The sequence below is a fragment of the Biomphalaria glabrata genome, chromosome 5 (genome assembly GCF_947242115.1).
Source record: "Biomphalaria glabrata chromosome 5, xgBioGlab47.1, whole genome shotgun sequence".
Lineage (NCBI taxonomy): Eukaryota > Metazoa > Mollusca > Gastropoda > Planorbidae > Biomphalaria > Biomphalaria glabrata.
Window position 1 is genome coordinate 52,067,874 of NC_074715.1, and position 27,657 is coordinate 52,095,530.

Below are 27,657 nucleotides of genomic sequence, written 5' to 3' on the forward strand. Positions count from 1 at the left end.
TTAAACATTGTTGGAAGGTCGGGCCCATGTCACTGCCAAAATGAAAATGATTAAAAAAAAAAAATACAATATTAATATTTTATCACATTTTAATAAATTAGAAATTATTTACAGGGCAGTCCAGAGGTTTAAAAATGCTAATTTTTAAAAGTAACATTATATATATGTGTATGTAAAAAATATTTGAAATGACAGATGAAATAGCATAATAACCAATTGCACAAGGTAAAAAAAAAAAAAGGGCTAAAACAAGCAGAAATAAAACTTAACTACATGTACACTTACAACAGTTAAATACCTTCGAATGAATTGGATGATGTATTTACAGTCAAACATGAGTAATGCCAGCATACAAGGAAATGCAGAACAAAATGTATTTTATCCCCCCTCCTTTTAAAATAGTTTAAACAACATCCTGAGATACAAGAAACAATGTTTTTAAAAGTCTTCATCTGTAGAGAACTGATGGCTAGTTGGCGATTTGTTCATTACCCCCATCTTCTGATATTCACCAACTTTCTTTTCAAAGAAATTTGTCTTTCCTTCCAATGATATGTGCTCCATGAAGTCAAATGGATTTTCAGAACGATAAAACTGAAAATAAATGAAGATTTTAAGTAGGGAATAAAATAACGTAAGCTGTTAAAAAATCACTATTCTAGTTTTGGTTACCAAGACATCACTTTCTCTGGTGAAAATATGCCAGGCTGTGTTTAAACAAAAGCAAAATGAGCATATCAGAACCCAAGTCTTGTCAGTGAGCAATATTAAAGAAATTTCTTAAAAACTGTAGTAGACATTCTCAACCATCAGAACTATGTTGCGAATATATCTCTGCACCCGTCCCTCTTCTATTATGTGGATGTGTACTAAGTAATGGCAGGCTCTCAAGGTGACTCCAGAAGCATTCCCCAATTTTGGGTATAGCTACAATGCAAAGGTTGAGATTTAGTTTTCTTAATTAAAAAATTATTGAATCATCATTTATCCAGTGAGTAATTACAATGGCTATAAACAAGCAGAGATGACATTTCTGATTATTTCTACTAGAACCAGTGGCCTTACCTTTTCACATCCTAATTCTACCAGCAGTCTGTCGGCCACAAATTCAATATATTTCCTCATCAGTTCACAGTTCATTCCAATCAAATTGACGGGTAAGGCATCTGTAAGAAACTCTTGCTCAATGGTTACAGCATCTGTGATGATCTCGTAAATTCTGGCCTGAGAAGGTTTGTTCACTAAATGTCTAAACATCAAGCAAGCAAAGTCACAGTGCAAACCCTGCAAACAGATCATTGGTAAAATTTATAAGAATAGTAACATGACGTACTAATGAGAAATATTTAAAAGTCTAGTTCACAAGTAAATATTCTGTAAGCCATGTATACATTGCAAGAGAAACTACTTCCACATAACTATACAACAAAATTATAAATAGGTTTTAGAATTAAAAAAAAAAAAAAAAAAATTATAGGAAGCAAAATTGCCATTGAAAAAAAAAAAAAAAAAAAAAAAAAAAAAAAAAAAAAAATTCCATTTAATGCAGTTAGTTTGCAATATGTAAATGTATATTCAATAGTTACCTCATCACGACTGATAAGCTCATTGCTAAATGTTAGGCCTGGCATTATGCCCCTCTTCTTCAACCAGAAAATGGCAGCAAACGAGCCAGAGAAAAATATGCCTTCCACAGCAGCAAAAGCCACAACCCTCTCACTGTAGGGGTGTTCATGATCCCCAATCCACTTCATGGCCCAATCAGCTTTCTTAGTAACACAGGGCAGCGTCTCAATGGCGTTAAACAAAAAAGACCTGTACAGTAAAAAAAAAAAAAGACTACAGTATAGACTGTGTGCAATATATATTTACAAAATTTTTATTATTGTTATTACTATTATAGCTTTTTTATATAGAGGGGTGTGTGTGTGTGTGTCGTCTGGGAGTTGGTTTTCCATGCTGCCTTTAGGCAGCTCAGTAAACAACTCTGCCCGAGTCGGTAGGTGTCGAACCTCAAGCCCCCATCTAGGTAGCCAAGCCAAGCTAAGCCCAAGCGCACTTGGCCTCTCGACCATGCTTACCAAATGTAAAAAACATCCTTTAATTAATAGAGCAAGATAAAGATTCAAAATATATAGTAATTTGCTATGATACATATCTCCACGATCACAGTAAAACTCATCCATTGTGGCCTTTTAATATATTTTCAATTCCGGCAATGGAAACAATTATAACAAACACAAAAAAAAAAAAAAAAAAACAAGTAAACTTTAAAATACACCCCTCCTTTACTTTAGATTAAGCCACAGGTCATGGCGCAGTTCATGGTTCCAGCATATCTCAACTACAATTTTTGCTTAATAGTGTCAGCTAAAGTTATATTGGGGTATGGTAACATTTTCTTTTTTTAAGATGTAAATTAATGTTCAAGGTAGTTAAATACATTAGTTTTTAACATCCAAAGTAAATTACATCTTTTCATTTGAAGAAATTACATTTTCAAAGTAAGATAAATTCCACCAACCTTTCAGTGGAATCCTTAATGTATGTATCAATTAATAAGCTGTACATTTCACTGTGAACATTCTCCATGGCAATTTGAAAACCATAGAAACAACGAGCTTCTGTCACCTGAACTTCTTTACTAAATCTTTCAACCTGTTTAAGTTACATATGGATAACATTTTATATCAAACACTTTACAAGAGATTCTGATTTCCATTAATGAAAAAAATCAGATCTAGATCAAGACTAGTTAAAATTTCATGACATCTAATGATCTATAAGTATAATACTATTAGATCTAGAATCAACATAAAAATAAAAACTGCTGACATACCAAATTTTCATTCACTATTCCATCACTTGCAGCAAAGAATGCCAGTACGTGTGAGATAAAATGCTTTTCTTCTGGTTTCAACTTCTCCCAGTGATCAAGATCTTTAGACAAGTCCACCTCTTCTGCTGTCCAGAATGATGCTTCAGCTTTTTTGTACATCTGCCAAATGTCATGGTACTGAATTGGGAATAAAACAAATCGCCCGGGGTTTTCTTTTAACAGAGGCTCTTCCTGGGCCTCTCTTTTGCGAATTTCTGTTTTTGTCAGCTGGGAAGACTGTGGGCAGAAGTTATAACCAAATTTCAATAAAAACGGAGGACACAGTACTAAAAAGTTTTTCAAATATTTGTGAAAATACTCCAGCATAATGTAATAAATATAAATCATTCGCAGAACATGCGACTAAATCTTTCATAACATCTCATTAATTTCCGACTCAAAGTTTTTTACATCAACATCAATAAGGTCAAATCACAGACCTATATATATAGATTTGTGTCTAGCATATGTTAAGTAAAAAAAAAAAAATCTATTCGCATTTTTATTGTAATATAATTTTATTATAATTTCAACCAGTTCTTTTAATAGATGAGGGTTAAAGGAAAAAAATTAATGTACAATATATGACCAAAATCAAGCGATCTAAAGTCAATCTAGATCTAAATATTCCATAAGTGACAAGATAAGTCATAAGTGCTGCAATAAGAATGTTGGTGACATTGTATTTTGTCTAGGACAAATCAAAAGAAATGATCTAGATCTAAATCTAGTCTAGATCTAGAATTCATAGATCATTTTAATAGATGTAATATTAAATTATTCTTTTCATCTATTTAAAATCGTGGGGAGATTCAAAATGAAATTAACTGGCTGTGAATGGTTAACAGTTAAACCTGACAGGCCTGTGACTGAAGTATGCTGGACACATGACATTTTTTATTTATAATTTAGTACTTAATATCATTAGACTTAGACCTATTCACTACTAGATCTAGACGTCTTATAGAGATCATTTTGACATCTATTATAATAATATGCATGTCTTTCAGTCTGAGGAGTGCAGTATTTCATGTGTGCAGTCCTAACTGATCTATATATTTTGCCACATCCAGCCCAAACATAACATTTAATTGTGTGATTTCAAGTGAAACAATATCAAAATATCTTTCATTACCTCTTTGAGTGGTTTATCCAGATCGTTTATATTCAAATTAGAATTCTAAAAAGATAAAGAAAAAAAAGAACTTTTTAAAGATTTTTGTTTTTAAACTTTAATGCCAAATAATTAGATGACAAACTAGAGTTTCTAAAAATTTAAGTGCAAGGCGAACGTCAATTGCTTTCGAGTTGCCTAAATAAGATAAATGACTACAAAACATTTAAAAAAGCTTTTTTTTTAAAGCTGGCTAATATTTAATTGCAACTGCCAAATAATTAGACAAACCATTTTTCTTTTAAATTTAAGAACAAGACAAACTCAAAAATTGATTGTTTCAAGTTGCCTAAATAGGATTTTAATGACTAAATTGTCACTAAAGCAGCCAGAAATATCACTGTCAAGTAGTTTAAAAAAGTTAGAATAACATTATCCCAAGATGACCCCTTACTCAAGAAAAATGATAGCCTATAAGCTATCCCAACACAATTCAATTACAATTTTACCCTTTAACAGACCACAGCACAGCATAGTTAGCTATAAGACATGTTCCAGGAGAACATTGACATTACCGAAATGGAAAAAAAATAGATGGCTACAATATAAGATCTTTAAAAAAAAAGCCATTTAAAATGGATTAGATCTAGAGTCTATACTAATCTAATCTATAGGATTTGATGTAGATTCTAGATCTAGAATAATCCAGAATCTAACTAGCAGACTAGTCACTAGTGTATGTAGATTAAAAGAATTTTTTTAAAGCATTATGTGTGTAAGTGTAGACTCTAGATTCTATGTGTTAGTAAAAGCAGTCAGTTTTGATTCATGATATGAAAAATATTAACAAGTCTAGATCTGTGTCTGTGTGATGTCCTTAGTCTTGTCTCTTGATTGACTAGATTATTCTAGAATTATAGAATAGAACATGTATAATCTAGATATAGATCTAGCTAGGTCTAGACTACTCGACTTACGATGGATGTAATATTAAATATAAATTTAAAAATTACCTGCAATATACTTGTTCCGAGTGGTTTTCGTGGTGTAATATGATTTTGTTTCATAGAACTCTAAACAAAAAAAATAAATAAATGCATTGAAAATATTGAAATCATTGAAACTATCATGAACTCACCTAGATCTAAATGTAAATCTAACCTACTAGACCTAGTAGATAGATTATCATAGATCTAGTAATATAATAATACTATTTAGTCTTTAGTAACTAGAGTAGTCACTTCACTAGATGACTAGGTGACGTAGGTCATCTAGGTCATTCTAATGATTCTAGGTCTACAAGTACTAGCTTAGTCCTAGCCTAGGGCAAATCTAAGCCTAAACAAGACTAGATTCTAACTGGTATGAAAAATAAAAATCAATATTCATATAATTGATAGATCTATTTCATGGCAATATTGCATCAGACTTATTCAACATTCTCATGTCTGTAACCACACCCATTTTAAAAAGAAAAATCTGAGTTTAATCTAGATCTAGAATCTGTTATAAATATCTAGATTAATTTAATTTTAGTGACAGTATAGATCTAGAGACAGAGTATACTGATCTAGTCTAGAAATATTCAAATAGAGATCTAGTGTGACTAATCACTAATTTGAGTCTTGACTAATTGAACAAGTCAGTCATCATATGATAATTTATAAAACTTTTAGTTTTAATAAGAATGACAAGTAGACTAAATCTATTCTAATTCTAGATTTAAGAATGTACTAACCTCGTTTTCGTCGTTTATCTTCATATTTTTCATTTTATTAAGTTCATTTTCATTTGAGGATAAAATTTTATTCATTGTTAATAAATGTAAGGAGAAGGACAGAAAAAATACGACCGTCTGCGAGAACGACTTGGGCGCAAATGTTCTGATATTGATTCTTTCTGTGAAGTTGACGCTCTTTCTGAAAAAGTACGGGAAACTCGAATTATGTTTCGCGGGTAAAATAAGACGATTGGCCCATTGGCTTAACGTAAAGGTCAAGGATGTTTGCAACAATTTCATTCGCTGATAAATTTGTATAGTATTTTTCCATTTCGATGAATTAGCCGACCTTACATAATGCAGAAAAATGTTGTTTTTTTTCACTAGTGTTATATAAATTGTATATTGTACAAATCAATACGTCACCTAAAACATCTTACGAGAAATTACTATTTTTAAAAAAAATAATATATAATAATATTGATGAATATGTAAAAGGTCAAGACAAAGAAGAATTGCCAAAATAGTGATTCGCAACATTATTGCTGCTATTTCTTTGACAATTTTCATAATAAAGAAATCTAGGTAACAAGGTGATCAGAGTTACTTCTGGTCGAGTATGACTTAAGTAATGATAAGTAATATTTGCTATATCTAAATGTTTATATGCAGGCTAAAGTTTGCTTTTTAAAAATATTGTATTTTTAAAAAATAAAAGCCAAGAAATCAAGTATTTTTGTGTACTATTAAATTTAAAAAAAAAGAAAATGCGTCAAACTTTAGTGATTTTTAGCAATGAATATTTTTTCCTTTTTTAGGAGTGCATGAATATTCATTTAGACAGAAAGATAAAAGGCACATTTCTCGTTCCATCTGCTGGGACAAATTTGTACAAATGCTCCTTCTTCCCTAGTAGGCCTACTATTACAGCATGGATTGGGGCCTACTATTACAGCATGGATTGGGTTGCCTGAGCCATCCAGGAAAACCAGTGACTTGGCAGAATTAAGGTTATTGGTTAACATGCACGACTAGATTGACCTAGCAACACGCGTATGACGTAATAATCTTATTTTTGAAGTAACGTCTCTATTTTATAAGATAAGAATTCAAGTATGTGTAGGCCCTGTGAAAATTGGCTTAATTAACGTGAATGGCAGACCTAAGAGAGCAAACAGATAGCGATCTGGGTTTTTTTATAAGAGTAAGTTTCAAGTGAAAGGAGGAAATCGTGTTTAATGTTGTTTATGTTTTTGAATGATAGCAGCTTCAGAAAGAGCGACGGGAAAACATCAAAGAATAATTTGGGCATGTCAATTGAAAGTTTCTATCATTCTAGTCATGGCAGAAGAGAGAGAACTGGAGACACGGTCGACAGATCATGTGTGGTGGATTTGACGCTTCCGCTAAAGCAGTGGCGTAGTTAGGAATAAGCCACTGCCCCTGCATTTTGCGTACCGGTACTATTTAATATTTAATGTAAAAAAACACCATTCCCCCTTCTCAAGTGGTAGATCTATGTTTAATGTAGTTTCTCAGCCTTGTCTTTAAAGGGAGGTCATGTCTCGTGAATTAAAAAAAATGTTACTTGAAGCCTGGGGCTTAATTCACTACTGGTAGCAAAGCTGGACTTAGGCATAGTCGACCAAGGTGGTCAGTAGTGAACACATCGTCAATAGTAAACACATGGACAGTGGTCAAACAAAGAATTTTAGCCTAATTTAGTGGAAAAAATTCTTTTTAATACCCTTTGCAGACCCCCCCCCACCCCCAAACAGAGAAAGCGATGGGAAGGCAACATAGAAGAATGGAAGGGCTTGTCATTGAAAGAGATTCTATCCAAGGAATGGAGAGAGACGGTCGACAGATTGCGTCGTGCCCCGACGGTTTAACAGAGGCCATTCGTTATAGCAGGCCTCAACACTGGTCTGCAACGTCACAGCCTGCGGGGCAGTGTATACCATATAGTTCGTTGATACGTTGTACAGGCCTGTAACATGGCAACGAGCTATTGGTCTAAACTGCCCATAGGTTGCAACGCTGTTGGTCTGTGTTTCTTTAATAAATGGTCTCGGTTTAAACCATAACAGACTAAGGCGAATGTGAAGACACACACAAACAACTACTCCGATGCTATATTCTTTTTTCCGTGAATGAATTTGTGCAGTGTCTTTGTTCTAATATTCAGAGAGTTAGTATTTGTTTGTGGTAATAGACTCAAAAACTATACGCTGCCACAATAAATGTTTATAATTAGCGATAATAATTAATTAATGGAGAGGGATGGGCTCCGCCATGTAAATATCTTGGCCTCGTTACACGTCATGAAATGAAGAGCATAAATAAATCCAAGAGCGGTTCGTCCGTCGCCTAAGTTTCTGAAGGCAAAAGGCACGAAAGATCATGTCAGGTGACCCATCGTACTAAGGGATAAGTGACGGTGGTGAATTGTCCACACCACAGAACAATGTACGAGGGCCTATTATGGCGAACAAAAAAAAAGGTGAACTGGGGGGGGGGGACGGGGAGTAGTGGAAAGGGGTGAACTTCATAAAAGTGATAAAGAGTTATACGCAGTGGCGTCGCAAGGTATGGTGACACACGATGCGGTTAGCTCTTGGTAAAGTGCATCCCCATAAAAATAAAATCCCAGTTTTGTTTTTTATTGTTGTTTTTCAACCATAATCCAAGTAGGAGATAATGAAGTATTTTCGATATTGAATACACAACTGTAAACATTAAAGGACTCTAAATAAAAAATTGTTGTTTATGACATTTTATAAATTTTAAATAGTAATTTATTAAAATGATTATTGAAACTATTTTTTTTTCTAGGGACCATAGCGACCATCTAAACGACAGTCCAGATAGAAGAAATAGAGAGTCACGTGGCTAAATGTTGTTTGTTTACGATTAATGAATGAGGTCCATTGATTAATCCTAGTTTTATTTAAAATTGCTATTGTATAGCATCCTCCGTGTGCTGTGATACAATCCTTTGTGGATCCACGTGTGTGTGTGCGATATCTGGGCAGGGCTGGCCTTAGACATAGCACACTAGCCAGCCTCCTAAGGCCTCCGGTAGATGGGGGAGGGACCTTAGACATAGCACACTTGCCAGCCTCCTAATGCCTCCGGTAGATGTGGGGGGGGCTTAGACATAGCACACTAGCCAGCCTCCTAATGCCTCCGGAAGATGGGGGGGGGGGACCTTAGACATAGCACACTTGCCAGCCTCCTAAGGCCTCCGGTAGATGGGGGGGGGGGGCTTAGACATAGCACACTTGCCAGCCTCCTAAGGCCTCCGGTAGATGGGGGGGGGACCTTAGACATAGCACACTAGCCAGCCTCCTAATGCCTCCGGTAGATGGGGGGGGGACCTTAGACATAGCACACTAGTCAGCCTCCTAAGGCCTCCGGTAGGTGGGGGGGGGGCTTAGACATAGCACACTAGCCAGCCTCCTAATGCCTCCGGTAGATGGGGGGGGGCCTTAGACATAGCACACTTGCCAGCCTCCTAAGCCCTCCGATAGGTGGGGGCCTCGTACAGAACTAATATAAATTTTTAGAGACAAAAATCGCGAAACTTTTTTGGATCAAATTTCAAACAGAAGAAGTCAATGCCTCGTCTACTAGTCTAGCTCTAAGTCTCTTCTTTGATTCAAGATACCACACGAAACACTAACGGAAATTGCTCTATATGAACTTATTTTATTCGTTGTTTTAGATGCAGGAAGGTTTTAATTTTATTACCACACGACCAGGCAGCCATCTAAGAATCCGAACTGTTAGTCTAAAAAAATAAAAAAAATTAAAAAAATAAAAAAATATCACGAATTATATAACTTAAATCTAGGTCGTTTAGACGAATTTAATTTCTGCTAATCAGACTGATTGATCGATCAGTATCCCGAAAACGCCTAAATCTAAGACCTAATTATGAGAGGAGAGAGTAACATTAATAGACACTATATCAGATTGAGCGAATAAATCTAGATCTAGGTTTTAAATAGTTTGACTAGGACAAGAAGAAGAAAATTGACAGGATAGAACATGCAAAGACACAACAGCGTGTTGATGATACCGGTACTTACAGATAGGATATTATAGGCCTTTTCTTGTTCTGTTATCTACTCTGTATAGTAGGGCTAAGTTAGGATCTATTCTCACTTTAATTTATGCTGTGGACCTGACAACATACCCAGATCAACGTCAAATAGGCCTATCTCGCTAGCTAGATTCGAGTTCCATACAATCCCATATAAGCCTATTGCTTTATAACAATTAGGCCTATACGAATTCTATATAAAAGTATAATTTAACTGGTCAATTATCATATTAGTTAGCTTGGATTACGCATAGGCTACATTTACATATATTAATTATTAATATAATTATAAAATATGTCTGAGACTGGGAATGATTCATTATTTTTATTTCGAAAGACAGCAACTGGCTTAGCAAAGAGACATTTGCAGATGGCAAACCATAGTTCATAATATTCGCGAAAATAATAATATCTTATCTTATCTTATATAATACAGACGTTACTTCAAAGGCTAATAATAAAAGGCTACAGTTGAAGGACAGGTACGTAACACAGATGACAAGAGCAGACGGAGAAAAGAAATAAAAAAAAAAGAATCTATAGTCTAATTTTTTTTTTTAAATTAACATTTTCATGATATGATAATTTTCCTTTATTGGAAAACCCGCCAATATTTATCCCTTTTAAACTTTGACCCTCAATGACCCCGTAGCTAGGCAATAGCTGGCTTTAAAAAAATTAACCTTTACTTCATAATTTTTCATGTGTTAAAAATAAAAAAAAAACTAGTCAAGTTGGATGTTGATCTAAATCTAGATCCCAGTGCTTATTAATCATTAGACTAGATGTAGATCTAGATCTAGATTCAATTAAATGGGTTAAGAAAGTGCCGTTATATTTTTTTATAATTACTAGACGTCGAGATCGAGGTATTGTGATTTATAATTTAATCCGTGGTGACGTTGTGGTTATTATCTTTGTTTATAAATGGCGGACAGCGTAAAAATAGTTGACAAGCAATATTTGAAGCGTAATAATCCACAATCGGGTCATATACATAAAGGTAAATAGTTTAAAATTCCTATGTCTAGATCTCTATAGATTTTTATGTCTGAAAAAGCGATCTAACGTAGCTCGTATTTTAAAATAACGAGTGTCTTTATCATAATACATTCTAAATATTAAATAATAGATCTAAATAATATTAGTCTACTCCGAGATGAACTAGATCTAGGTTCAGGTTGTGCTATTTGTATTTTAATTATCATTTAGTCTTCAAAAATGTATTATAATTATTCAAATATTACTTTAATTTTAGTCCACTGTCTCTCTGCTCTGTTTTGCATCTGTTCTACATCTAGTTCCTTTACGTTTTCTTGAGTTATGAGCATGTATATATTCAAATATTGGTGTAATCAATCTGTATTCCTGTCCAATTAGTTTAACAAATAATTTTAATAAACACTATAAATGCTTTGTTTGATTTATAATAACATTAACATGTGATTCCATGATGATGACTTTTCATGTATTAGATCTATAAGTATTTTCAGTTTTTAGTTTTTGTAAGTGGTTTACCATGAATAAATTAAGTAGTTTTTTTTGTTTTAGTTTTTTTGCTACTAAGTATCTAGATATAGAGGCATATAGTAAGAACCAAAAGAGACAAATGATTTTGAAAAACAATTACTTAATTTAATGGAAAATAACTTATTGAAAATTTGTTTAAATCCTAGCTGTTTAAAGGGCTTTAACCTACTTTAGCAAAAAGCTAGATATGCCCTTTATTGGACACCATGATGCCTTGCTAAAAAAAATATAGTATTCTGGCATTATTGTTCAATTCTACCAATGGTTTCAGGATTTCCTGATAGTTAGAGAACACACTGTAATAATAAATGGCTTGAAATCAACAATAAATTTCACATTTGGCTAGAATAACATCATTACTAAAATCACTAAATTACGGACACTTCAAGTCAGAAGACTAAAAAGTAAAGTAGCAAAAAAAAATAAAACAATGAACTATAAATTAGAAATCCAAAAAAACCTAACCTAATAAAATATTCAGAAAGGCCTATACAAAAGTGTAGAACAGCACAACTAATAAATATAATCTATTTTGTGAATTTTTTTATCAGGTCATGCTATTGTTGCAGCCAATGCTTCAATACCTACAAAATTTCAGACAATAATTACAGAAAATAGTGACAAGACTGGGTTTTTATCAAAAGCAAAACGTTTTAAAGGTGATACTTTCATGGTATGATGATGATTTTTTTTCAAATTCAATTTAAATAAAATAATTACTATTTGTTAAACCCCTTAACTCATTGGTTATTGGGACTGGCACATAATCTTGTTATTTCCACTTTATTTGACAGTAAATTTCTATTTATATCATTTACATTTCAAACAATATATCTGTTGATTTTATGTTTAATCATTTAAACTACTTTGACATAGTCAGTTAAATTGGGTTGTTTTTTCTTGAACATTTTGCTCCACTAAATGTTTGAAAAATTCTTTTTTTTTTTTTTTCTGAATTCTTTTTGTTGATGATCAGACAGAAACACCAGCACCGAGCTCCTATGGAGACATTAGCAAAACAGATTCTTTCAGTCCATCTTTTTCAAAAAAAGGAACAGGTACATTTGCCTCAAAGGTGAGAAGGGTGCACTTTTATAAGCTTTTACTTTGAATCTTTTAAAACAAAAACACATAATATATGTACTCACAACAAATAGAATGCAATAAAAATATTGTTATAAATGTTAGCTTCATAAAATTAGTATTTGAAAGGTTTGTACTATTGCTCTTTATATCAAATCTAAATGGATCTTGAAAAATTATTATTCTAATTTTCATAATTATTAAATTTAAAAAAAAAAATTCTTCTAGACTCATCACCCTTTTTTTTCTTTTTTTTAAGTTGGAAACTAAACCTTTTGATTATTCTAGACTAAATTTTTTTTTTTGAGGAAAAGTACTCTACTCTATTGAAGCTGTGCCCTAATCAAAGCTACCCTATCTTATCTTATATAATATGACGTTACTTCAAAAAAAAGAAGATAATTACGTCCTACGCGTCATGCATGTTAACCAATGAATTAAATTCTGCCAAGTCACTGGTTTTCCTGGATGGCTCAGGCAACTCATTCACTTTTCATCAGGATGGCAAAGTAAAATGATGCAGCTGCAGTCTCATGAAACAACTAGTGGCAAGGAAGCTGGAATGGAATATGTTAGCTTTCCTCACCCACACAGTAGACTTCCCCACTATGTACACATTTGGTGACCTAACCAATGTTTTCTTCCTTTGCGTTGGATCATTTCTTTGCATCAGTGCTGATTGCTTCAAGTATATTTGGTCAATGAAACCTACAACATCAGCATCATGGCTGATAGACTAAGAAGTGTAAAAGTGAAGAAAGTGTCCCACACCCCAAAACCCAAGTAGCAAGAAATATTGATGGCTGAAAAGGAAGGCTATACAAAAAAGCATTGTTGACATGATTCCTTTATCAGATGATGGTGGAAACACAAAGGCAACTAAAGCATTGAAGAGTTCCTGTGGTAGATGCTGAAATGTTATTTGATGTGATAAAAAAATGCAACATTGCTGTTTTGGCACATTAATCAAATTACATGTGGCTGCCTGGTCATATGGTATCCATAGTGGACTGTCATTTGGACTTGTCGATGGTACTGGGTTCATACCCTGCCCGCTGCCATCCCCCCTCATCCTGCTGGATGTTTGGACTAGGAAGTAAATTATCTTCAAATCTGAAGGAACCTCCGAAACATGTTAAACGCTTTACAAACATTTTTACATGTTATTGGTTTATTGATGTACTTCCGGGGTGCTGCACAGCAGGCGACCTGATTATACTGGACTCTTTCTCAGGAGGAAAATGTAAGACATGATAACCCAAATATAAGCTGCACCCAAATTTTTACTTTGGGCCCTTCCAAAATGTGAATAGAATCTGGCTTAGATTTGATTGAATTATAGTCATTTTCTTCTTTTAAAGAATACCTATAAATTACAAGACAACATAAATTTTTATTAATTGATTTTTTACTTTTGATCTTGTCAGTCTAAAAGACAGTTTCAGTTCATGTCAACATGTGGACCTGGTCCAGGAGTATACTCTCCACCCAGTATGCTAAGCAGCAGAAAAGATTTTAACAAGTGTTTGGTTGAGAGATTATTCCAGCTCCCCATCGCTCAGATTGTCGAGAAAACCAATGGTGTCCCAGCTCCAAACACTTATGAGGTAACCTTACAGTTTCATTTATTGGCTTCAAACTAAGTTCAGACTATCTAGAATTCTCAAATATTCATAGACATACTCAACTTATCTTTTTTTTTTTCCCCATTTGTCAAAGTTATATTGAAAAAATTTTTTTTTAAAAGTTTGGTCTCACACCTTTGCTATACTCTACTGTCTCTAGCAGTTCTTAACATTTAAAAGAAAACGCTTGATTAAATTTGTCTCCACAGATGACCTTAATTAGGTCCATAATTTGTTGCTGTCTGGCCCTTTGATTCATCGTAAACACTTCCTTCATGATTTCATGCTAAAACTAATTCATACAAGTGCTCCTTCTTCCCTATCGCCATTAGAGAATGGAATGGGCTGCCTGAATCAGCCAGGAAAACCAACAACTTAGCAGAGTTTAGCTCACTGATTAGATTGACTCATGAAATGCATAGGATGTAATTATCTTCTTTTTTGAAGTAATGTCTGTAATATATAGGATTAGAAGGTAATTTCATCGGCATATGCCTATATACTTTAGTCATGAGATTACTATTGTTCATCTCATGGAGCTTTTCTATATTTTAAAGAGGCTTTGTGGCCTGCATTTTTATATGACGGCTGAGATTATTGCTACCTTGCTACTCATTGCTTGTCTTGTTACTTCCTCTCTCCACCTAGTGCGGTCTAGAGCTATGTCTATGGATATGTGTTGCGCTTTTTTGAAGGAACGTCTGTAATTTATAAGATCTGTATCCACTACTTCAAGATCCTTTTTTTCCCAACAGCAGAAGTGGAAACAACCAGTTTTCCTTGTGCCTGCAAGAGGATGACTTTGAGGATTTGTCCTCCATACCAAAAACATGACAATGCTAGTGCAGGCAGCTTTGCCTGAGGGTGGTGAATAAACTGGGAAGACCTGTAAGAGTATCACAATGTTGCTTATTCTGTCTTGCCATGTAATTTCTTCTTATATATTACAGACATTACTTCAAAAAAGAAGATAATTAAGTCTCTAATAGCACTAAGGAAGAAAGGAGCACTTGTACGAATTAGTTCTAGTGTAAGGAATAAAAAATGTGCCTCTATCTTTGTGTCTTTCTGAGTATTTCATTAGGTTTTGTTTTTCTATTTGTAAATTATGGTTCAGTGTTTTATGTATTATAGCTACTTTACTTTTTATTCTTTTGTCCTGAAGTGTCTCTAAGTTTAGTGATTTTACTAATGGTTTAATTTACTAATTTACTAATCTGATACTATGTAATCAGATTACTACACTTAAAGAGACAAATAAAAATGCAGTTTTTTGGATTATGGGTGATTTCAACCTACCTGATATAAATTGGAAAACACTAACCATAGATAAACACCAAAACCTTAAGGACATAAATGAGCTTTTCATAGAAACTTTACACAACCTAAGTTTAGATCAAATCATTAAAAAGCCAACTAGATTAAACAACACATTAGATCTCTTCTTAACCAACAGACCTGGATTAGTAGTTGATTATGAAATTATCCCTGGTCTATCAGACCATGAGATCATAAAAATACACAGTCAGATAAAAGCAGTAGCCAATACAAAACCCAAAAGAAAAATCTTACTCTGGAATAAATGTAACCTAACACAACTACACCAAGCTGCACTAAACTTTCAACAAACATTCTTATTAGAAAAAGACATTAACCAACCAGTCGATGACCTCTGGAATTTCATTAAAAACCATCTTAAAAGCATAATAGAAAATCATATACCAACTAAATACACATCAAACAAAATAAATAAATGCTGGTTTAATAATAGACTAAAGAAGCTTTGTAAACAGAAGGAAAACCTCTATAGAAAATTTAAAGAAACTAATGCAGAAAGAGTTTACAAAAAGTATATAAAAATTAAACACTTAACCCAAAAAGTAAGCAGACAGTTGCAGAGTGAATACATAAACAATGTAATATCTAAAGATAAAAACAAAAACCTATGGTCATACATTAAGTCTAAGAAAATGGAAACAACAGGCGTAGCGCCATTAAAAGATGAACATAACATAATACATAATGATAATGAAACTAAAGCAAACATTCTAAACAAATACTTTGCATCAGCATTCTCAACCCCAGGAGACAAAGACATATTACTGAATTTGAACCAAGTAGACAACATAGAAGATATAGTAGTACAAGAAAATGGAATTCAAAAACTATTAGCCAACACCAAACCAAATAAAGCTTCTGGACCTGATGGTATTCCAGCTAGATTACTCAAAGAACTAAGTAATGAGCTAGCCCCAGTGTTCAAAATACTCTTTCAGGCTTCACTTAACCAGGGCAGAGTACCAAAGGACTGGAAAGAAGCTAATGTCACCCCCCTATTTAAAAAAGGAGAAAAATCTGACCCAGGGAACTACAGACCAGTATCACTTACCAGCATCACATGTAAAATCCTAGAACACATAATATGTAGCAACATCATAAACCACTTAGACAAACATAATGTCCTCACACCATACCAACATGGCTTTAGGAAATATAGATCATGTGAAACACAACTAATAGGACTAATTGATGATTTTTCAAAAGGTTTAGATAATAGTGAACAAATAGATGCTATCTTACTAGATTTTTCTAAGGCTTTTGACAAAGTTCACCACCATAGTTTGCTTAAAAAATTAAAATATTTCGGCATTAATGGTCCACTGCATCAGTGGATTAAAGACTTTCTGATAGGGAGAGAACAAACTGTAATAATAAATGGCTCTAAATCAACACCGATAACAGTAAACTCAGGTGTACCTCAAGGTACAGTCTTGGGTCCACTACTATTTTTAATTTACATAAATGATTTACCAAATTGCATTAGTTCAGGAACAAAAGTCAGATTATTTGCAGACGATTGCATAATATATAGAACAATAAAAACAACACAAGACACAGATATTTTACAAAGAGAATTAGATGAATTACAGAAATGGGAATCAAATTGGAGCATGTCTTTCCACCCAGAAAAATGTCAGTTGTTAAGAGTAACAAAAAAACTAAAACAAATTAATTCCACTTATCTTATTCATGGCAAACCAGTATCACAGACTAAAAACGCAAAATACCTAGGTGTTATAATAAATGAAAAACTATCATGGAATCCACATATTGATGAAACTACAAAAAAATCAAACAAAGCATTAGGATTTATTAAAAGAAATTTCTATAAATCAAATAAGAACATAAAACTAAAATGTTACTTAACCTTGGTTAGGCCAATAATAGAATATGCATCCTCCGTTTGGGACCCCTCAACTCAAGAAAACATTAAGAAACTGGAACAGACACAAAATAGAGCAGTGAGATTCATAACAAACGAATATTCACATTTGACTAGAGTAACACCTTTAGTAAAATCACTAAATTTAGAAAGCCTTCAGGACAGAAGGCTCAAAAGTAAAGTAGCAATCATACATAAAACACTGAACCATAATCTTCAAATGCAAAAACAGAATTTAATAAAATACTCTGAAAGACACAAAGATAAAGGCACATTCCTCGTCCCATATGCTAGGACAAATTTGTACAAATACTCCTTCTTCCCTAGTGCTATTAGAGCATGGAATGGGTTGCCTGAGCTAGCCAGGAAAACCAGTGACTTGGCAGAATTTAAGTCATTGGTTAATATGCATGACTAAATGCATGACGCGTAGGACGTAATCATCTTCTTTTTTGAAGTAACGTCTGTATTATATAAGATAAGAAGATAAGATGGTTTTACTCTAACCAAACGTGAATATTCATTGTTATAAATCTCACTGCTCTGTTTTGTATTTGTTCTAGTTTCTTTATGTGTTCTTGAGTTGAGGGGTCCCAAACAGAGGATGCATATTCTTATATTGGCCTAACTAAAGTTAAATAGCATTTGAGTTTTATATTCTTGTTTGATTTGTAAAAAATTCTTTTAATAAACCCTAATGTTTTGCTTGATTTTTTCATTATTTCATCAATATTGGGATTCCTTGATAATTTTTCATTTATTATTAAGCCTAGATATAGTTTTTAGTCTCTGTGACTGGTTTACCATGAATAAAATAAGTAGTTTCTATTTATTTTAGTTTTTTTGTTACTCTTAATAACTGCCATTTTTTCTGAGTGGACAGACATGCACCAATTTGATTCCCATTTCTGTAATTCTTCTAATTCTTTTTGTAAAATTTCTGTACCTTGTGTTATTTTATTGTTCTATATTCTCAAGACATAACAGAGACAGTACAAGTGGAAGAAGTTCAATTTATGCTCTTGTTTTGCATATGTCGTCCATTTTTCACAGCAGGGCACTTGGGACACATGCAGACTACTAGTCATAATAACTCAGTTCAAGGGACATGTAAAACATATTTTGGCCTATTGTAAGCTCTGTAAATATAAATAATTTGTTAAATACTTGACAGGTCCTCAAATATAAAACTGGTAAAGCCAATAATGTGTCGGCCAATGCAGCTTTTAAATCAAAGTCAAAGAGAGAACTTATGGAATTATCAGAACAAATGAGAAACCCAGCCCCAGGTTAGCCATGATTATTATTATTTAACTACTTTTTGTAACAATATTTGAACTGTTGGAGGATAAATAAAATTTTATTCTTAGAAAAAGAGAAATTAAAATGTAGACCTAAATAAGAAATTTCAATTGAAAAGAAATACGTAGATATTTCATTGCAATCATTTTTTAAGAATAGCATATAAATCTTCTTTGATCATATGCTCAGAAATGTAGTTTAAATTTAGTTTATACCCTTACTTATAAAAGCCAGTAAAATCATGCTTTTAGAAATTTGTGAGCTCTAAAATGAAATAATTGACTATCACTTTTCGCTTGTTGGTTTCTTTAGGTCAGTACAATGTCAATGACCAGCCACTTCACAATAGTGTCAAAGTTCCTTTCTCAAGTTTTAAATCGAAATCCAAGCGGCAACTTTTAGAAACACCAGATGATGTAAGTCTGACCTTTCAGTTTCCATGCAACAAGTAAACAAATCGTTTGTACTGAAAACAAATAAATAAAAATACACACTGGCTATAAGTAGACAATATCTGTTATCAATTAAAAAAACAAACAAACAAAAATAAACAACACATTTTATGTATATAACCTCTATTTTATGCAAACAACCTCTATTTTATGCAAATAACCTCATTTATTTTTATTATTCTAATTTAGTTTTACTATTTTTTCGTGTATAACTTTTCGTAGATTCCTGGTCCTGGTACATACAATCCAAATGGAGATGTGGAGCAACCACAGAAACTTATTTTTCCGTAAGAAGATTTTCTTAATTATCTTTATGTAAATTTGTTTCAGCATTTTAATAGGATGAGAATTTATAACTTGGGCATTGAGATCTATTTGCTACAGCTTCCAGTCAAAAAAAAGTAAAGTACCCCTTTCAGACCTTGTGATCTATAGGGCAAAGGAGGTAAAGGTCATATGTTTCTATTATACTCAGGTATACCATCTCTAATGGTATACAAGTGAACTTTGTGTGTCTGTGATGGTATCCTAGTAAACTGTTGTGTCTGTGATGGTATCCAAGTGGACTGTTGTGTCTGTGATGGTATCCAAGTGGACTGTTATCTCTGTGATGGTATCCAAATGGACTGTTGTGTCTGTGATAGTATCCAAGTGGACTGTTGTGTCTGTGATGGTATCCAAATAATTATACATTAAATTGAAATTTCAAGTGCCACAAAAACAAATGTTTCTATTTGAATGATTTTTTGTTATGTCTGTCATACAAAACCTTAGAAACAAGAAAAAGTTTTGAAATCAAATTTTCATTTTATTCCCAGACGCAAACACTATTTGTGTATATCTGCACCAGCCATGCCCCTTCCTGCAACTCCCCCCTCCCCTGGACCAGGTGCTTATGAAACCAAATACTTTACAGACACACCCAAGCATTACATGTCCAGTTCTGCCTTTGTGTCCACGACGGGACGCTGGTCAGGCAACAGCCGTAATGCAGAGTTTCCAGGTCCTTGTAAGTATCATTAATGTAGGGAAGAATTGTGACTTTGCAGCAGCTTCTGTTTCATACTTGGTTAAAGTTTTAGTAAATGCAAACAAAAAATGTTACAATGTTTCACAGTGTAATCTTCTTCTCTTTCAGCTCACTATCGTCCAATCCATGTTGGAAAACAGTCCTTCATATTTAACTCATCGAGACGATGGATTTAACAGTCTCGTTAGCGAGTTAAAGCAAGATGGAAAAATGATGATGACACTAATATAAAGTGTCTCTCGTACAACCGACAGGAAGTCATTGCATATGTCTGTATGTCCAAAGCATGGCTTGGCGCTGTACAAAATTTGTGATATGTATTATAAGTTTTCTGTAAAGTATTTTTTCACAATGTTCAACCTATTCCTGAGTTGACTTTTTGGCTTTGTCCAATCAATGATAGTGATGTGACAGTAACTATTTGGATACAAAGTCATTGATTAGTTATCATCAGAATGGAAGAAAAGTCTTTAAGTTTATTTGCTTGCTTATCAAACAAATCACATTAGCCAAAAGTTTGTGAGGAGGTGGTATGTTTGTAAAAAGTAACTTATAGCACAAAACAATTTCAGAATTTGTTTAATTTACCAGAAAAACTGTGTATGCTTGAGACTGATATAAACCTGGGCAGGAAACGTTTCTGTAATACATCTAATTTACTTTGTTACTTCCTAATACTTTTATTGTAAAAAAAAATATTTTGTTCTTTTCTCTAAAATGAATATTTAAAAATTTTTTTTTTTGTATAAATGTAAGTTTTTGAATTAGTGTTTGCACACAGCAGTGATACCCAAGGGGTCAGGGTAGCTGAGTGGTAAAGCACTTGGCTTCTTAACAGAGAGAGCTCAGGTTCAAATCTCTGTGAAGATTGCAATTTTGAATTTCATGATTTTTAGACACAACAATTGTCACCTCACCATGTCTACTCAACTTTAATGGGTACCTGACACTAGTTAGGAAAGTAAAGATGGTTCGTCATTGTGCTTGCCACATGAGACCCTTGTTAACTGTTGGCAACAGAAACAGAAGACACAAGATCTGAAAGGGGATACTTTATTATTTTTTTTAAAGAGATACCCAACCCTATGTGGTACACACAGTGCAACAATTATTTGTCAACTCAGCCTATGTCTTTGTTTCCAACACTGTTAATGGTTAGAAATGATTTGCTTACATAAAGTCTAGCCTTCAAATAAAATATTGTGCTATTCTGCACATCCCCTCACAATTTAGGCCAGTGGTTCTTAACCTTTTATGCTCGGCGACCCCTTTTTACAATCCAACACACACACAATGCAATAGAAGAATAGACAACAATCCATATTTTCAATGGTCTTAGGCGACCCCTGGCTAATCGTCAATCGACCCCTAAGGGGGTTGCGACCCACAGGTTGAGAACCCCCCCCTCGTACTTTACAGTCATATGAAACATTGAAACAAGCAAATAAACACAAAACACCAATCAGTAACAACTTTGTTTTATTACATTGAAAATTTGTTTTTTAAATTTGTTTATAAGGTAACCTCCTCATCTAGCTGAACAGCACACAAGAGTGATTGACTTTGTGGTCTAGGGAGATATTGCTAACAATAACAAGTTTCCTCTTAACAAAATAATTAAAAACACACACAATTCATAATAACAAACAAAAAAAAACACAAAAAAACCCATACTTCTTGGTTATAGTTCTAAAATACTGGCAGCTTGATACAAAGATTACAATGCATTCAATTCAATGTTGTGCATCAGAGGCGAAGTGTTACTTACAGACTCGGCCAAATGTTCAGATCATCACGTTGCATAGCGACTTAGAAAATGCTTGGGACCGACACATTACTAGATGAGGACTTTGGGCAAGTCATGACATTGGACTCGATCTCGAAATTTTAATCGTTAACTGGGATGATAGATTGTGAGATTCCAACTGGGCTAGTCCATGCAACAACCAAGACCACTTTGGGTGAATGGAGAAGAAGGGGAGGGAACAATGAAAATGATTTCAGAAGCGACTGAGAAATTTAAAAAAAATAGACTTACAAAAACAAGTTACATTTTTCTTCTGGGTTCATAACCAAAAAATAAAGTTTAACAAAGAGGTGATCAGCTTAAAAAAAATAAATCTTTAAGTTACATTAAGTCTCACGATGGGAAGAACCCAAATCTAAATGAATTATTCTTACCTTAAAGCCAAACACATTTCCGAATAAAAAAAAATATGTTCCAGTAAACCAGAGAAATGTATGTACAAGTAGACTTAATGAAGTTTCTACACAAGTCCATATACTATTTACAATGGAATCAATACTTGTGAGTCTGTCCACTTCTTATTGTTACCCTTACTCCACTGAAAGACAAGATGCGCAATTAATTCAAACTTTATTAAAGTCCTTATGTTTGTGCTAAGTAAACCTACATCAAGGATGAATTTATGACAACCAAACATTTGTGACCTCACAACTAGACTTTATATTTGATGAAAACACTGACTATTTTCCCCATATTTTTATACCAATCATGAAATGACTTTGAGATTCAAAGTTAATCATTCTATTTTTTTATACTGTGACCCACTTACCAAACATTCAACCTTTTCTTTTATCTTCATACTTTTATTTATGCCAGCTGGGGACAAATCAGATCTAGTTTCTAGTTGAATTTATTGACATTGATCTGAGCCACCAAATAATTAATTTGTTTACAGGCTATGACATAACATTTCACAGTTTGATTTGGAAAGTGTTTCAATGATGAACAACTGTAAACAATAAAGTCTGTCCTTAGGAGTGTTCATTCATTCATTGTTTTAAGACCATTGTCTTCTTTATATCTCAGCAAGCCACTAATTAGGCTTACAATTAAAAGTTAGTGAGGGAATGGACCAGCTTGTCTGTGATATAACACAGAACAAAAAGAACTTTGCCTGTGCACTTCTTAGTGCACCTGAAGACTTCTTGATGCACGTGAAGGGTTAAGCGATGATAACAAACTTATCCTATTTGAAGTATTATGCTATCAATGATAATAAATGACAAATTAGGAATAGGAAGCAAATAATTACACTCAATGGCACTCATTACTAGCATATCATTGATAAGAATAAAGATTCTTTAATTAAGAATGATTGATTGACATAATGCATTCTTTAAGGCAATGAATGATGTCAGAGATATGTATAGAATTGAATACAGTGAAATTTATTGCTTGATGGAGTTATCATGGTCTATACATAAATAGTGATATGATACAAACAAACAATACATTCAATGGTACTAAAGGTATTAACTATGTACATGTCACAATAAGACTGACCACAGTTGACCACAACTATGGAACAATAAGACTGGCCAATAGTTAAGAGTTGACCACAGCTATGGAACAATAAAACGCATTTGAAAACGCATGTGACCATAATTTGTTTTGGTACAAATCTATAAATATAAATCACTTATGACAAGAGTATTGTACATGTTCTACCAGCGGTGATGAGAAACAACAGTAGATAACAAGATTTTTTTATACCAGCACTCAAAAACACTCGATGTATATCAACTTTAAGCCACACAAAATTTCTTAAAATATCAAATTTAGAATGATCAAAATAAGTTCACACACATTTGAATTCGTCTCACCACAGACCAGGTCAGAAAAAAGAATGTTTCTCAAATGTTGACATTTTTTTCTTCTGACATTGTGCTAACAATGATAAACAGACGGAACATAAGTAGGCTTTAACTTTGAATGTTTGTTGTCAACTAAAAACTAACCTCACAATACAGAATCAAGAAACTTTATGAAAGGCTTATTATTCAACAACTAAAAAGTGTTTAAATCAGCACATGAAAGTGACAACCACAACACCTGACATATGTCTCTCAATACAGTTGACCATAAGTAGTGGCTTGGAAGGAAGAGGAACGTAATATACAGATGTGGAAGGATGTGTGGTTCCTTGCAGTCTGCTGCCCCCCCCCCCCCCCCCCCCACTCTGCTCCAGTTCAATCTTGCGACAAAGTCTGCATTCACATAAACTAGTCAACATCCTACTGGTGTACAGAAACAAGTTTAGAAAAGACATTTTCAACTATATAGGTTAGTTTGTTTTATAACACTGACTTGTAAGATATACACACAAAGCAGATATGGATGGCCTTGCCTGCTGTTACACCCAAGCTCCAGTTAAACCTTGCGACAAAGTCTGAATTCACATAAACTAGTCAACATCCTACTGGTAACACTGTACAGAAACAAGTTTAGAAAAGACATTTTCAGCTACTTAGGTTAGTTTGTTTTATAACACTGACTTGTAAGATATACGCACAAAGCAGATATGGAGAGGGTCTTGCCTGCCGTTTTGATCAATAGGATTGAACATAAGGAGTCTATATAGATTAGGATAAAAGTAAGGGTTACATATTAACTGGCTTCTACAACTGACTGCTAATAAGATTATACTCTCTGATAATTTCCAGATTGAACTTTAGTCTGATGATTAACAAAACAAATATAATTAAATCCTACAAAAAAAAATTTCATCACATTATTTAGTTATTGAATTAAGTGAAGGTTCTCAATATTTAATTCGCTAAGCTTTTGAGCTGCAGTGATCTTAAAGATCACACATGAAGTCATGGACTCTACCAAGTGAATGTGTGAGATTACAGAGCAAGTGGAATATGTGCCTGAATATGTGCCAGACTCTTGCAAGAATTTCAAAAACTAAAAATAGTATAATTTGGTGAGGGGATGAAATGTATTTCTAATAGAATAGACTCAGTTCTTTTTTAGTAATTAAATCATTCATAAATGTGCCTTATGGGTTAGTAGAAGCTCAGTGTGCCTTATGGGTTAGTAGAAGCTCAGTGTGCCTTATGAGTTAGTACAAGCTTTAAGAAGCTGTTTTTCCAGTGTCTTCTTTAACGAGCCTGCACACTGAAGTGGCATTTACCATACTTGGTAAATAACCATGGTCTAACAAAGTGCCAACTTGAAGTTCTATTACAAAACAAAAATGTATTTAAGTCGCTTGAAAAATTGTCCCAGTTCACATATAAACAAAGCAGCTAGAGTAACAACCCTTTGTTTTGTTGTATACGTTTCAGATATCCCTTCACATAGTCACTATTATGCTTATTGTCCTTATCAGAAATCACTAGTTCAATGCTTCCATCTTGCTTTTAACTGAGATGTCAGCTTGCTAACTTTTTTTTTTTTTTTTTGTGCAACAAGATTTCAAACATAAAAAAACCCAGAACTCTGAAGATTGGGACTAGAGAGGAAGGCATAAAAAAAAAAACGTCCTGGGAGACGAAACCTTCAGTGTAACAAAATCCATTTCATGTGGTCACAACTAAGTTCACTAAATATTAGGAAACAAACATTACAGGATCAAAAGATAACTATTTTCCATTCGATGTCAACAACAAAAATAAAGAGATTATATTAGTAGAACAAATTTATATAATTTAGTAAAAAACAGAAAAGTATAAAAAAAAGATACAAGTGAATGGTGGTACATAGGTTCACAAATCTCTATATCCCCTATAACAGAAAGATAAACTACCGGAAATTCACATTTTAACAACTTTCGTCATTTGTAGCTATACATACTTTTTTTTTACAGTATTTATACACTAAACGTATTCCAATGCATTATGTTGGCTTGCCAGGTTGTCTGTATAATTTTACAGCGAACTAAATTTTTCTGTAAACCTTTGACCTCAAATGTTTAAAACCAGGTCAGACAAAACTCCCTCTACCAAATGTTACCTATAAATGATTAAGTACAAAAAATCAGAAACCGAACACCAATACAAAAAAATAAAGATGGACTGGAAATGTGCAGCACCACATGGAGGAGGGGAGGAGATACAAAAATGTATGTTTCAAAGTTGAACAAGTGATTGGCTCCTGATGGCATTGGTAGTGGGAGCTATGGTGTAGACTTCATATTAATTAACATGGCCTTAGGTTGATAATCCTATTTAATAAGAAGATGGTGCTTTTACTGGCCAGAAGATAACAAAGACTGAAATTCTAACAACATTGAAGTAAATAACCATTTTTATAATTATTATTACTATTGTACAGCTCCTCTTTGGTGCATTTATAGCATATTCTGTGGGGGGTTAGGGGGGTATCTGAAAGAAGGTTTCAGAGTTTTCTTGATTCGATTCCTAGTCTACATAGGGAGTCACCAAACCCCACCCCTCCAGCCAACCAAGTAGTTTAAGCCTATCTGCTATTATTAAATTCTTTTACAGAAACTGCAATATTGACATAGAGTATTCCCAGGCAAACTAAACAGTACAGAGTATTCACAGGTAAACTAATCCTTAACATTACATAAACTAATTGTGCCAGTGAACTCCACAAAATAACTGACCTGTGAGCAAGAATAAACTTTCAGAAAAACTAAACACTAACCCTAAACAAGAGAACACTTTGTTATCCTAGACGAGAGATATAAAATCAATAACTGGCATAAGAAAAGACAACGCATAAAAAAGATGACAACGAAAATCAACAGAAACAAAATTTCTACACAACCTATTGATAAGACACAACCCCAAATATTGATTGACCAAAAAAAAAAAGCCACTGGTCAGTATATGGTACCGGTATATCACAAAAGGGTGACTGCCCACGGTCAATCACAACAAGAGTTCGTTTCACTGAAAGTATTTGAGTCCGGTCACTGTTAGGAACTTCTCTATGAAAATCTCAGAGTCCAAGACTGCGATGTGGGCAGCACGGCCGATCATTGTGTTGGCAGTGGAAGGAAGAGCGTGGAAAACATCGTAGCGGATCAGAGTGCAATGAGCTGATTGGATAATAGGCTCCAGGATGTTCTGCACCATTTCTCTGTACACAGCCCCTGCACATACAAACAAATGCTAGTTAAAACAAAATCAATGACAGATGTTATAAACTGATATTATAAATAAACATGAGCAATAGAACCGGAGAACAAAATCCCTGGATGTGACTCCAAACTACCACTACCTTGCAACTAAACCCAAACATGGGGAGGGCTTTGGCAGTCAAACAAGAGAAAAATATATTCTGTTCTATATTCTGGCATACTGTGTGAAGCTGCTGATCCCAGCATTGAAGTGGCTATTATCTTGATTCTGTTCTATATCTTATCTTACTTTATATAATACAGACGTTACTTGAAAAAAGAAGATGATTACGTCCTACGCGTCATGCATTTAGTCATGCATATTAACCAATGACCTAAATTCTGCCAAGTCACTGGTTTTCCTGACTAGCTCAGGCAACCCATTCCATGCTCTAATAGCGCTAGGGAAGAAGGAGTATTTGTACAAATTTGTCCAAGCATACAGAACGAGGAATGTGCTTTATCTTTGTGTCTTTCTGAGTATTTTATTAGATTTTGTTTTTGTATTTGAAGATTATCGTTCAGTGTTTTATGTATAATTGCTACTTTACTTTTAAGTCTTCTAACTTGAAGGCTTTCTAAATTTAGTGATTTTACTAAAGGTGTTACTCTAGTCAAGTATGGATATTCGTTTGTTATAAATCTCACTGCTCTATTTTGTGTTTGTTCCAGTTTCTTAATGTTTTCTTG

General features: G+C 33.7%; 3 protein-coding genes across 7 annotated transcripts in view; 1 reads left to right on the plus strand and 2 right to left on the minus strand.

Annotated features, from left to right (window-relative positions):
• Positions 1-71: 71 nt before the first annotated feature.
• Positions 72-5,900, minus strand: LOC106067401 (ribonucleoside-diphosphate reductase subunit M2 B-like). 2 transcript variants are annotated; one of them, XM_056029549.1, is made up of 8 exons: positions 5,731-5,900; positions 5,006-5,065; positions 4,014-4,058; positions 2,840-3,115; positions 2,525-2,658; positions 1,587-1,815; positions 1,066-1,284; positions 72-594 (listed from the first exon to the last, which is right to left on the minus strand). In XM_056029549.1, exons 1-8 carry the CDS (start codon positions 5,803-5,805, stop codon positions 439-441), a joined length of 1,194 nt encoding a protein of 397 aa, XP_055885524.1. In that variant the 5' UTR covers positions 5,806-5,900; the 3' UTR covers positions 72-438. The 2 variants fall into 2 exon arrangements, with proteins under 2 accessions (XP_055885524.1, XP_055885525.1); XM_056029550.1 differs by lacking the exon at positions 4,014-4,058.
• A 4,602-nt stretch (positions 5,901-10,502) lies between these two features.
• LOC106067403 (O(6)-methylguanine-induced apoptosis 2-like) lies at positions 10,503-22,931 on the plus strand. Its single transcript, XM_056029015.1, has 9 exons — positions 10,503-10,823; positions 11,902-12,023; positions 12,327-12,425; positions 13,861-14,040; positions 18,456-18,570; positions 18,896-18,999; positions 19,258-19,322; positions 19,854-20,044; positions 20,174-22,931. The coding sequence occupies exons 1-9, from the start codon at positions 10,748-10,750 to the stop codon at positions 20,239-20,241; spliced, it is 1,020 nt and encodes a 339-aa protein (XP_055884990.1). The 5' UTR covers positions 10,503-10,747; the 3' UTR covers positions 20,242-22,931.
• Positions 21,528-27,657, minus strand: part of LOC106076036 (protein FAM135A-like) — a 48,738-nt gene continuing 42,608 nt past the window's right edge. For all 4 annotated transcript variants that reach the window (XM_056029013.1, XM_056029010.1, XM_056029011.1 and 1 more), the window contains one exon: positions 21,528-26,940. In XM_056029013.1, the coding sequence (XP_055884988.1) occupies positions 26,735-26,940 (206 nt within the window). In that variant the 3' untranslated portion in view covers positions 21,528-26,734. The remainder of the gene's footprint in view (positions 26,941-27,657) is intronic.

Bases quoted from the DNA above. Each gene is read 5' to 3' on its own strand.
- LOC106067401 (XM_056029549.1), bottom strand. From the start codon at position 5,805: ATGAATAAAATTTTATCCTCAAATGAAAATGAACTTAATAAAATGAAA. The intron at 1,285-1,586 runs GTAACTATTGAA...ATCTGTTTGCAG, and splicing joins AGCTTATCAGTCGTGATGAG to GGTTTGCACTGTGACTTTGC. The intron at 595-1,065 runs GTAAGGCCACTG...ATTTATTTTCAG, and splicing joins TAGAATTAGGATGTGAAAAG to TTTTATCGTTCTGAAAATCC.
- LOC106067403 (XM_056029015.1), top strand. From the start codon at position 10,748: ATGGCGGACAGCGTAAAAATAGTTGACAAGCAATATTTGAAGCGTAAT. The intron at 10,824-11,901 runs GTAAATAGTTTA...TTTTTTTATCAG, and splicing joins ATCGGGTCATATACATAAAG to GTCATGCTATTGTTGCAGCC. The intron at 19,323-19,853 runs GTAAGAAGATTT...TTTTATTCCCAG, and splicing joins CCACAGAAACTTATTTTTCC to ACGCAAACACTATTTGTGTA.